We start from the raw sequence: 12891 nt of genomic DNA, 5'->3' as shown, positions 1-12891 counted from the left end.
TGGGCTGTGAATGTCTGATGTTGTGAATGTCAGTTTACTGGGCTGTGAATGTCTGATGTTGTGATGTCTGATGTTGTACAGCTGACTGGGCTGTGAATGTCTGATGTTGTACAGTTTACTGGGCTGTGAATGTCTGATGTTGTACAGATTACTGGGCTGTGAATGTCTGATGTTGTACAGCTTACTGGGCTGTGAATGTCTGATGTTGTACAGCTTACTGGGCTGTGAATGTCTGATGTTGTACAGATTACTGGGCTGTGAATGTCTGATGTTGTACAGCTTGAACTGGACTGGGTGAATGTCTGATGTTGTACAGATTACTGGGCTGTGAATGTCTGATGTTGTACAGCTTACTGGGCTGTGAATGTCTGATGTTTGTACAGCAGAATGTCTGATGTTGTACAATTTACTGGGCTGTGAATGTCTGATGTTGATTACAGCTTACTGGGCTGTGAATGTCTGATGTTGTACAGATTACTGGGCTGTGAATGTCTGATGTTGTACAGCTGACTGGGCTGTGAATGTCTGATGTTGTACAGATTACTGGGCTGTGAATGTCTGATGTTGTACAACTTACTGGGCTGTGAATGTCTGATGTTGTACAATTTACTGGGCTGTGAATGTCTGATGTTGTACAACTTACTGGGCTGTGAATGTCTGATGTTGTACAACTTACTGGGCTGTGAATGTCTGATGTTGTACAGTTTACTGGGCTGTGAATGTCTGATGTTGTACAACTTACTGGGCTGGGCTGAATGTCTGATGTTGTACAGCTTACTGGGCTGTGAATGTCTGATGTTGTACAACTTACTGGGCTGTGAATGTCTGATGTTGTCTGATGTTGTACAGTACAGTTTACTGGGCTGTGAATGTGGGCTGATGTTGTACAGTTTACTGGGCTGTGAATGTCTGATGTTGTACAACTTACTGGGCTGTGAATGTCTGATGTTGTACAGCTGACTGGGCTGTGAATGTCTGATGTTGTACAGTTTACTGGGCTGTGAATGTCTGATGTTGAACTGGGCTGTGAATGTCTGATGTTGTACAGCTTACTGGGCTGTGAATGTCTGATGTTGTACAGCTTACTGGGCTGTGAATGTCTGATGTTGTACAGTTTACTGGGCTGCTGTACAGCTTACTGGGCTGTGAATGTCTGATGTTGTACAGCTTACTGGGCTGTGAATGTCTGATGTTGTACAGATTACTGGGCTGTGAACGTCTGATGTTGTACACTGGGCTTGAACTGGTACAGATTACTGGGCTGTGAATGTCTGATGTTGTACAGATTACTGGGCTGTGAATGTCTGATGTTGTACAGCTGACTGGGCTGTGAATGTCTGATGTTGTACAGCTTACTGGGCTGTGAATGTCTGATGTTGTACAGATTACTGGGCTGTGAATGTCTGATGTTGTACAGCTTACTGGGCTGTGAATGTCTGATGTTGTACAGATTACTGGGCTGTGAACGTCTGATGTTGTACAACTTACTGGGCTGTGAACGTCTGATGTTGTACAACTTACTGGGCTGTGAATGTCTGATGTTGTACAGTTTACTGGGCTGTGAATGTCTGATGTTGTACAGTTTACTGGGCTGTGAACGTCTGATGTTGTACAACTTACTGGGCTGTGAATGTCTGATGTTGTACAGCTTACTGGGTGATGTTGCACAGCTTACTGGGCTGTGAATGTCTGATGTTGTACAACTTACTGGGCTGTGAATGTCTGATGTTGTACAGTTTACTGGGCTGTGAATGTCTGATGTTGTACAGTTTACTGGGCTGTGAATGTCTGATGTTGTACAGCTTACTGGGCTGTGAATGTCTGATGTTGTACAGCTGACTGGGCTGTGAATGTCTGATGTTGTACAGTTTACTGGGCTGTGAATGTCTGATGTTGTACAACTTACTGGGCTGTGAATGTCTGATGTTGTACAACTTACTGGGCTGTGAATGTCTGATGTTGTACAGTTTACTGGGCTGTGAATGTCTGATGTTGTACAGTTTACTGGGCTGTGAATGTCTGATGTTGTACAGATTACTGGGCTGTGAATGTCTGATGTTGTACAACTTACTGGGCTGTGAATGTCTGATGTTGTACAACTTACTGGGCTGTGAATGTCTGATGTTGTACAGATTACTGGGCTGTGAATGTCTGATGTTGTACAATTTACTGGGCTGTGAATGTCTGATGTTGTACAACTTACTGGGCTGTGAATGTCTGATGTTGTACAGATTACTGGGCTGTGAATGTCTGATGTTGTACAACTTACTGGGCTGTGAATGTCTGATGTTGTACAGCTTACTGGGCTGTGAATGTCTGATGTTGTACAACTTACTGGGCTGTGAATGTCTGATGTTGTACAGCTTACTGGGCTGTGAATGTGTGGTTGTTTCCATGTCTGTTCTTTTGAGGAACAATGTAATTTGGCTGTGATCAGACAGAAGTGTTAGTGGCTTGACAGTGAATGAGCTGAGAGAGAAAATGTCAGTGTCTGTAATCATATAGTCTACTGTGCTTTGGCCAAGAGGTGAGCAGTAGGTGAATCTCCCCAAAGAGTCCCCCCGTAACCTACCATTGACAAAGTACAGACCCAGGCTTCTACAGAGCTGCAACAGATCCCTTCCATTTTGTTGATGTTGCTGTCACTGTTGTTTCTATGGGGGAGATGAAGACAGAGACACTATGGCCTGTAATAAAGCTGTCCCCTCGTGGTCGTTAGATCAGGTAGTGTTCCTGTGTTCGCATTTGTGTCCCCACAAATGAGTACATTTCCCTGGGCCTGGAAATGGCACACCTCAAAGGTGGGGAAGATCTCCTCTGAGTAATATGGGGATTCTGAGGGGGGGAGTTATATATTGCGCAAAGAACACATATATTTCTGTCAGTACAAGTTATTTTTTTAAATTTGAACCAAATGTGATATTTAGGGGATCAATTAGATTTTGTAGTTGGGATTTGTAGAAAATGATCAATCCTCCGGAGTCTCTGCCTCTGACAGAGCTGTGTTTCTGTGACGGCACAATGACCTCTGTAGCCTGTGGGACAGTTAGTGACAATGTCTGCCTTACTCCATGTCTCCTGCAGAATGATGACATCAACGTCTTTAACATTTGATTTAAACTCCTCTGCAAAACTCTTCAGCCCTGAATGAGTTTAGGCCCTGAATGTTTTCATGTTGCAAAAAGAAAGAATAACACATTCAGAAATACAGTAACTTCTAACTACTGAGTTGTTCAGAATAATAAACAGGATAACAGAAATACAGTAACTACTAACTACTGAGTTGTTCAGTGATAAACAGGATAACAGAAATACAGTAACTACTAACTACTGAGTTGTTCAGTGATAAACAGGATAACAGAAATACAGTAACTACTAACTACTGAGTTGTTCAGAGTGATAAACAGGATAACAGAAATACAGTAACTACTAACTACTGAGTTGTTCAGAGTAATAAACAGAATAACAGATACAGTAACTACTGAGTTGCTCAGAGTAATAAACAGGATAAAAGAAATACAGTAACTACTGAGTTGTTCAGAGTGATAAACAGGATAACAGAAATACAGTAACTACTGAGTTGCTCAGAGTAATAAACAGGATAACAGAAATACAGTAACTAATAACTACTGAGTTGTTCAGAGTAATAAACAGGATAACAGAAATACAGTAACTACTGAGTTGTTCAGAGTAATAAACAGGATAACAGTTGAAATACAGTAACTACTAACTACTGAGTTGTCTGAGTTGTTTATAACTAACAGAGTGATAAACAGGATAACAGAAATACAGTAACTATTCATTGAACAAGTACACTTTTAGTACAGTAGCTGTGTGTGTGTGTTCAGTGCCGATGTACTGGAGGAGGGGGTCTGGGGTATGCTGGTCCTGCTGGGGGTGGAGGGGAGCCAGGTCTGGACAGGGGGGGCTTCCTCTCTGGTCTGGTAGAGGTGGTGGTCTGGTGTGGGGTGGTAGGCTGGGCCCGGTCCAGTCTGGCTGCGCTGATGGAGGTGGTGATGCTCTGGTGGGCCCTGTGGGGTGCACTGTGTTGGGGGGGCCTGGAGCTCCTTGGTGGTGCAGTGGTCTGGTAGGGGTCTCTGGGTGGTTCTCTGTCCAGTGGGAGTGTCTACCAAGTGCCACTTGCTTTAGAGACTTGGCAAACATGGTATACGTCTGCTTCCTCAGGTGGGATGCAGGTGGGGGTGGTGAGCAACGTACACGTTCGTGAGTACCCTCTGGTGGGGGGTGGGGTATGGGGGTGGGGGGTGGTCGGTATGGTATGGGGGGGTGTGGTCGGTATGGGGGGTCGGTATGGGGGTCGGTATGGGGGGGTCGGTATGGGGGGGTGGGGGGGGTCGGTATGGGGGGGGTCATGGGGGTCGGTATGGGGGGGGGTATGGGGGGGGGGTGGTCGGTATGGGGGTGGGTCGGTATGGGGGGGGGGGTCGGTATGGGGGGTGGTCGGTATGGGGGGGGTCGGTATGGGGGGTGGTCGGTATGGGGGGGTGGGTCGGGGTATGGGGGTGGTCGGTATGGGGGGGGTCGGTATGGGGGGGGGGGGTCGGTATGGGGGGGTGGTCGGTATGGGGGTGGGTCGGTATGGGGGGGGGTGGTCGGTATGGGGGTCGGTATCGGGGGGGGGTGGTCATGGGGGTGGGGGGGGGGTCGGTATGGGGGGTGGGTCGGGGTATGGGGGGTCGGTATGGGGGGGGTGGTCGGTATGGGGGTGGGTCGGTATGGGGGTGGGGGGTGGTCGGTATGGGGGGGTCGGTATGGGGGGGGGTCGGTATGGGGGGGGTGGGTCGGTATGGGGGGTCAATGGGGGTGGTCGGTATGGGGGGTCGGTATGGGGGGGGGGTCGGTATGGGGGGGTATGGGGGTCGGTATGGGGGGTCGGGGGGGTCGGTATGGGGGGTCGGTATGGGGGGGTCGGTATGGGGGGGGTATGGGGGTCGGTATGGGGGGTCGGTCGGTATGGGGGGTCGGTATGGGGGGGTGGGTCGGTATGGGGGGGTCGGTCGGTATGGGGGGGGGGGTCGGTATGGGGGGGGTCGGTCGGTATGGGGGGGGGGGTCGGTATGGGGGGGTAAGGAGTATCTCAGTCACTGCTGCTGCGTTGAATTTAGTTAGTTTTTTTACTCACACTGTCAATCTTTTCCTCCTGTGTTGATCTTCAGTTGTACAATTTGATTACGTTTATATATGTTTTGCTAATTTAATCTTGTTTATCTCACTCTTAGCAACCAGAAGTCAGGAGATGTTCGTCTGCATGACTGCCTCTCTCTCTCTGAACACACACCTAACATAGGATTGCATCATTTTGAACCTCCACCTGCTCGTCACTGTTCTCTTTCCAGTGCGGTTCCTCTGGGTCCTGACCAGGTGCTGCTGCGAGGTGCCCAGCTCAGGAACACACAATGGGTTGTGGGTATTATAGTCTACACTGGACATGACTCCAAACTGATGCAGGTGAGACATTTCAAGCCTTGGATCAAGCAAATCTAAACTCTAATACTCTAATGAAGGCTGTAGAGTTTGCTGTTCTTCCTCCATAGCGGTCGACTGAGTTCCTGAACTCTGTGCCATTTGGGGTGTTTTGTAGTTCCACATGAAGGATGTAATAATGTGGTGAATGTTCCTTCCAGAACTCGACCAAGGCCCCTCTGAAGCGTTCTAATGTGGAGCGGGTGACCAATGTCCAGATCCTGGTGCTGTTCTGCATCCTTCTGGTGATGGCGCTAGTGAGCTCTATAGGAGCCTCCATCTGGAACAAACAACACACTGAGGAGGCCTGCTGGTACCTGTCACGCGCCGGTGAGAATACACACACACCCCTGGACACACGCACCCCTGGACACACGCACCCCTGGACACACACATGCCCTAGTCATTTATTCTTATTCCATACAACCGTGTGTGTGTGTGTCTACAGGTGACATCTCCACTAACTTTTGGTATAACCTTCTGACGTTCATCATCCTCTACAACAACCTCATCCCCATCAGCCTGTTGGTCACTCTGGAGGTCGTCAAGTTCACACAGGCACTCTTCATCAACTGGGTATGCACGGACGCAGGCTCGGGTGTGTTTAGAGAGCGTTTGGCTGTCTTTAGATGTCTTTCATCTAACTTCTCTGTGTTTGGTGTCAGGATGTGGAGATGTACTACGCAGAGACAGACACACCCGCCATGGCTCGAACGTCCAATCTCAACGAAGAACTGGGCCAGGTGAGGATGGACTCCACCAATTTTATCATGTTCACATCCGAGCTCAACCAATCAGAGTTGATTCCTGTTGTGAACTGATATCCTTCCTTTTCCCCCTCTCCCAGGTGAAGTATCTGTTTTCTGATAAGACAGGAACTCTCACCTGTAACGTCATGCACTTCAAGAAGTGTACCATCGCTGGGATCACATACGGCCACTTCCCTGACCTGGATGTTGATCGTTCCATGGAGGACTTCAGGTCAGTGACCTCCTCTTATTCTTCACCTTTGGCTGTGCTTTATTTTTGTTTTATGTAGTTAGTGTCAATTAGTAGTGTTTAATTCTGTCCGTCTCCTCCCTCAGCCCCCTGCCGTCCAGCAGTGTTAACACAGAGTTTGATGACCCCACTCTCATCCAGAACATTGAGAGGAACCATGTAGGTGTTCCCCTTCTGTCATGATAATTATTATACTGAAAGAGATTGACACTGGGCTGTGTATGACCACTCTCTTTCTCTTTGTTACTCGCTCTCCCGATTTCGCTCTCTCTCTCATTCCCTCTCTCCAGCCGACCTCTGCTCAAATCTGTGAGTTCCTGACGATGATGGCGGTGTGTCACACCGTGGTCCCAGAGAGAGAGGAGGACCAGCTTATTTACCAGGCCTCCTCGCCAGGTAGACAGCCTATCACGACACAGCTTAAACACCTAGGAGCCAATCATAACTTGGCTACTAGACAGTAGAACCAATCACATCCAAGCTACTACACCTTAGAGCCAATCACATCCAAGCTACTACACATTAGAGCCAATCGAATCAACTCAACATGTATGTGCACTGCATGTGTGTTTTCCTTTCCTCAGATGAAGGAGCTCTGGTGAAAGGAGCCAAAGGTCTGGGCTTTGTTTTCACAGCAAGGACTCCTGGCTCCGTTATCATGGAAGCTGTAAGTGTGGGTTTGAGACATGGGATGGAGTGCGTCATTTGAAGAAAGGTAAATATTCATCCTCTTCTCTGTTGAATTCTGTCTATTTGTTTGTGTCTTTCAGAGGGGGAAGGAGAAGAGCTTTGAGCTGCTGAATGTGCTGGAGTTTTCAAGGTAAATTAACCCCCCCCCCACACACACACACACACACACAATCACAACACACACACATTCACAGACACTTAACAGTCATTCCCTTTTCTACAGTAACCGTAAGCGCATGTCTGTAGTGGTCCGAACCCCCGATGGGAAACTGCGTCTGTACTGCAAGGGAGCAGTGAGTATAACCCCAGTCATTGAATGCACCACAGTTTATTCCCATAGTGGCATTGCTCATATTGAAGATGAACTGGCGCGTGTTGATGATGTCATGGTGTGTGCTTCAGGATAATGTGATCTTTGAGCGTCTCACTGATTCGTCTCAGTACAAAGAGTTGACCATGGCACATCTGGAACAGTTCGCCACCGAGGGTACGGCCTTTCTCGTTGTAAATGTGCTGGTCATATTTGTTCCTGCTATCTTTTGTCTACGTTCTCTTAACTTTTTGCCATCTTTTTCTCTGCAAGATTCATTTTTCCCTTTCACTCCCTTTTTCTACCTTATTACCACTGTATTACATGTTGACCTTGTCCCCCCCCAGGTCTGCGGACTCTGTGTTTTACCTATGTTGATCTGGAGGAGGGGGTATACCAGGAGTGGCTGAAGGAGTACACCCGGATTAGCACTATCATCAAAGACCGGGCCCAGAAACTAGAGGACTGCTATGAACTGCTGGAGAAGGTTGGTTAGTGATTAGCATTGCATGTGTAGTTAGATATTGCGAATATATATATTTCTCTGTACCGTCTAGCATGGTGATATAGTGACTACCCCTCACTCTACCCCCTTCAGTCAGTGTGTTGTTGGGTTGGTAAGATGGTGACTAACCCTCACTCCATCCCCTTCAGTCAGTGTGTTGTTGGGTTGGTAAGATGGTGATTACCCCTCACTCTATCCCCTTCAGTCAGTGTGTTGTTGGGTTGGTAAGATGGTGACTACCCCTCACTCTTATCGCCTTCAGTCAGTGTGTTGTTGGGTTGGTAAGATGGTGACTAGTCTATCCCCTTCAGTCAGTGTGTTGTTGGGTTGGTAAGATGGTGACTACCCCTCACTCTATCGCCTTCAGTCAGTGTGTTGTTGGGTTGGTAAGATGGTGACTACCCCTCACTCTATCCCCTTCAGTCAGTGTGTTGTTGGGTTGGTAAGATGGTGACTACCCCTCACTCTATCCCCTTCAGTCAGTGTGTTGTTGGGTTGGTAAGATGGTGACTACCCCTCACTCCATCCCCTTCAGTCAGTGTGTTGTTGGGTTGGTAAGATGGTGACTACCCCTCACTCTATCCCCTTCAGTCAGTGTGTTGTTGGGTTGGTAAGATGGTGACTACCCCTCACTCTATCCCCTTCAGTCAGTGTGTTGTTGGGTTGGTAAGATGGTGACTACCCTCACTCCATCCCCTTCAGTCAGTGTGTTGTTGGGTTGGTAAGATGGTGACTACCCCTCACTCTATCCCCTTCAGTCAGTGTGTTGTTGGGTTGGTAAGATGGTGACTACCCCTCACTCTATCCCCTTCAGTCAGTGTGTTGTTGGGTTGGTAAGATGGTGACTACCCCTCACTCTATCCCCTTCAGTCAGTGTGTTGTAAGATGGGGCAGTGTGTTGTTGGTAAGATGGTGACTACCCCTCACTCTATCCCCTTCAGTCAGTGTGTTGTTGGGTTGGTAAGATGGTGACTACCCCTCACTCTATCCCCTTCAGTCAGTGTGTTGTTGGGTTGTAAGATGGTGACTACCCCTATCCCCTTCAGTCAGTGGTTGGTAAGATGGTGACTACCCCTCACTCTATCCCCTTCAGTCAGTGTGTTGTTGGGTTGGTAAGATGGTGACTACCCTCACTCCATCCCCTTCAGTCAGTGTGTTGTTGGGTTGGTAAGATGGTGACTACCCCTCACTCTATCCCCTTCAGTCAGTGTGTTGTTGGGTTGGTAAGATGGTGACTACCCCTCACTCTATCCCCTTCAGTCAGTGTGTTGTTGGGTTGGTAAGATGGTGACTACCCCTCACTCTATCCCCTTCAGTCAGTGTGTTGTTGGGTTGGTAAGATGGTGACTACCCCTCACTCCATCCCCTTCAGTCAGTGTGTTGTTCTGGTAAGATGGTGACTACCCCTCACTCTTTCCCCTTCAGTGTGTTGTTGGGTTGGTAAGATGGTGACTACCCCTCACTCTATCCCCTTCAGTCAGTATGTTGTTGGGTTGGTAAGATGGTGACTACCCCTCACTCTATCCCCTTCAGTCAGTGTGTTGTTGGGTTGGTAAGATGGTGACTACCCCTCACTCCATCCCCTTCAGTCAGTGTGTTGTTGGGCTGGTAAGATGGTGACTACCCCTCACTCTTTCCCCTTCAGTCAGTGTGTTGTTGGGTTGGTAAGATGGTGACTACCCCTCACTCTATCCCCTTCAGTCAGTGTGTTGTTGGGTTGGTAAGATGGTGATTACCCCTCACTCTATCCCCTTCAGTCAGTGTGTTGTTGGGTTGGTAAGATGGTGACTACCCCTCACTCCATCCCCTTCAGTCAGTGTGTTGTTGGGTTGGTAAGATGGTGACTACCCCTCACTCTATCCCCTTCAGTCAGTGTGTTGTTGGGTTGGTAAGATGGTGACTACCCCTCACTCTATCCCCTTCAGTCAGTGTGTTGTTGGGTTGGTAAGATGGTGACTACCCCTCACTCCATCCCCTTCAGTCAGTGTGTTGTTGGGCTGGTAAGATGGTGACCCCTCACTCTTTCCCCTTCAGTCAGTGTGTTGTTGGGTTGGTAAGATGGTGACTACCCCTCCTCTATCCCCTTCAGTCAGTGTGTTGTTGGGTTGGTAAGATGGTGATTACCCCTCACTCTATCCCCTTCAGTCAGTGTGTTGTTGGGTTGGTAAGATGGTGACTACCCCTCACTCTATCCCCTTCAGTCAGTGTGTTGTTGGGCTGGTAAGATGGTGACTACCCCTCACTCTATCCCCTTCAGTCAGTGTGTTGTTGGGTTGGTAAGATGGTGACTACCCCTCACTCTATCCCCTTCAGTCAGTGTGTTGTTGGGTTGGTAAGATGGTGACTACCCCTCACTCTATCCCCTTCAGTCAGTGTGTTGTTGGGTTGGTAAGATGGTGACTACCCCTCACTCTATCCCCTTCAGTCAGTGTGTTGTTGGGTTGGTAAGATGGTGACTACCCCTCACTCCATCCCCTTCAGTCAGTGTGTTGTTGGGTTGGTAAGATGGTGACTACCCCTCACTCTATCCCCTTCAGTCAGTGTGTTGTTGGGTTGGTAAGATGGTGACTACCCCTCACTCTATCCCCTTCAGTCAGTGTGTTGTTGGGTTGGTAAGATGGTGACTACCCCTCACTCTATCCCCTTCAGTCAGTGTGTTGTTGGGTTGGTAAGATGGTGACTACCCCTCACTCTTATCGCCTTCAGTCAGTGTGTTGTTGGGTTGGTAAGATGGTGACTACCCCTCACTCTATCCCCTTCAGTCAGTGTGTTGTTGGGTTGGTAAGATGGTGACTACCCCTCACTCTATCCCCTTCAGTCAGTGTGTTGTTGGGTTGGTAAGATGGTGACTACCCCTCACTCTATCCCCTTCAGTCAGTGTGTTGTTGGGTTGGTAAGATGGTGACTATCCCCTTCAGTCTACCCTCATCCCCTTCAGTCAGTGTGTTGTTGGGTTGGTAAGATGGTGACTACCCTCACTCTATCCCCTTCAGTCAGTGTGTTGTTGGGTTGGTAAGATGGTGACTACCCTCACTCTATCCCCTTCAGTCAGTGTGTTGTTGGTAAGATGGTGACTACCCCTCATCCCCTTCTCTATCCCCTTCAGTCAGTGTGTTGTTGGGTTGGTAAGATGGTGACTACCCCTCACTCTATCCCCTTCAGTCAGTGTGTTGTTGGGTTGGTAAGATGGTGACTACCCCTCACTCTATCCCCCTCAGTCAGTGTGTTGTTGGGTTGGTAAGATGGTGACTACCCCTCACTCATCCCCTTCAGTCAGTGTGTTGCTGGGCTGGTGAGTTTGTCCAGCAGAGGGCAGAGTGGTCCCACTGATCAACTGTTGAGAACTATGACCTCTCAGTACTGAAGAAGCCCTGTTTCCCCAGAGGAAACTCCCCCTCTCAATTCAATTCAATTCAAGGGCTTTATTGGCATGGGAAACATGTGTTAACATTGCCAAAGCAAGTGAGATAGACAACATACAAAGTGAATATATAAAGTGAAAAACAACAAAAATTAACAGGAAACTCTCTCTGTCTCTCTCTCTCTCTGTGTGTGTACCCACAAACACCAGTCGGTCACTCCCCTAAGGTGTCAACAGTACAGACACCCTGTAACCCAGAGGACATCTCCAGTATACATCTGGACGTGATCATGTCTGTGGTTATTAATAGTCTGGACATGGCAGCTGTAGGCAGAAAACTAATTCTGAGAGTGTTTACATTAAGTCTGGCCATTAGGATGGCACATGACTCCACAGCTGCCTTTGTTTGGCTGTAATGAGAGGCAGCCCTCCAGTAAAGAGGGGTTTTGAGAGACGGCCCAGAGGAGAGGAGGGGGAAGGTAATGGGATAGAAGTGAGGAAAGGGTTTCGGTAGACTGGAAGACTACAGAGATAATTACCCTCACCAGTCTGCCAAGAGACCCTTAAAACTGGTGTGTGGGTGTGTATGGGTGACTACGTGACTGTATTTGTGTGTTTTAATAGAGTTCAAAGTAAATGTTTGGGAAACATTAAGACTTTCCCCACGCTGCTGTTTGACCCACATGATACAGACCACTTCTTAACCTGTCTAATGCTTCTGCTGCCCAGCCTGTCTCTTCAACTTGGTTACCCTGTCTAATGCTTCTGCTGCCCAGCCTGTCTCTTCAACTTGGTTACCCTGTCTAATGCTTCTGCTTCCCAGCCTGTCTCTTCAACTTGGTTACCCTGTCTAAAGCTTCTGCTGCCCAGCCTGTCTCTTCAACTTGGTTACCCTGTCTAAAGCTTCTGCTGCCCAGCCTGTCTCTTCAACTTGGTTACCCTGTCTAATGCTTCTGCTGCCCAGCCTGTCTCTTCAACTTGGTTACCCTGTCTAATGCTTCTGCTGCCCAGCCTGTCTCTTCAACTTGGTTACCCTGTCTAATGCTTCTGCTGCCCAGCCTGTCTCTTCAACTTGGTTACCCTGTCTAATGCTTCTGCTGCCCAGCCTGTCTCTTCAACTTGGTTACCCTGTCTAATGCTTCTGCTGCCCAGCCTGTCTCTTCAACTTGGTTACTCTGTCTAATGCTTCTGCTTCCCAGCCTGTCTCTTCAACTTGGTTACCCTGTCTAAAGCTTCTGCTGCCCAGCCTGTCTCTTCAACTTTTTACCCTGTCTAATGCTTCTGCTGCCCAGCCTGTCTCTTCAACTTGGTTGTAGCTTATAAGAGCCCCTCCCCCCTCTCTCTCTGTAGGATCTGTTGTTGTTGGGGGCCACAGCTATAGAGGACCGTCTCCAGGCAGGGGTCCCTGAGACCATTGCTACTCTGATGAAGGCCGACATCAAGATCTGGGTCCTCACCGGAGACAAACAGGAGACCGCCATCAACATAGGTGAGAGAGAGAGAGGGGCATGGAGAGAGAGAGGGGCATGGAGAGAGAGAGGG

The 12891-nt window shown here is 48.5% G+C and overlaps 1 protein-coding gene across 1 annotated transcript in view; it reads left to right on the top strand.

Annotated features, from left to right (window-relative positions):
* Positions 1–12891, top strand: part of LOC115115909 (phospholipid-transporting ATPase IB-like) — a 115832-nt gene that overhangs the window by 30494 nt on the left and 72447 nt on the right. Inside the window, 13 exon segments of the mRNA XM_065019347.1 lie at positions 5358–5469; positions 5646–5814; positions 5933–6060; positions 6150–6227; positions 6332–6465; positions 6570–6642; positions 6774–6879; positions 7068–7150; positions 7254–7303; positions 7397–7466; positions 7576–7660; positions 7831–7970; positions 12700–12838. Coding sequence (XP_064875419.1) covers positions 5358–5469; positions 5646–5814; positions 5933–6060; positions 6150–6227; positions 6332–6465; positions 6570–6642; positions 6774–6879; positions 7068–7150; positions 7254–7303; positions 7397–7466; positions 7576–7660; positions 7831–7970; positions 12700–12838 — 1367 coding nt within the window.

The sequence above is a fragment of the Oncorhynchus nerka genome, linkage group LG6 (genome assembly GCF_034236695.1).
Source record: "Oncorhynchus nerka isolate Pitt River linkage group LG6, Oner_Uvic_2.0, whole genome shotgun sequence".
Lineage (NCBI taxonomy): Eukaryota > Metazoa > Chordata > Actinopteri > Salmoniformes > Salmonidae > Oncorhynchus > Oncorhynchus nerka.
The sequence above is the reverse complement of the archived record's forward strand: the minus strand, read 5'-3'. Positions and strand labels throughout refer to the sequence as shown.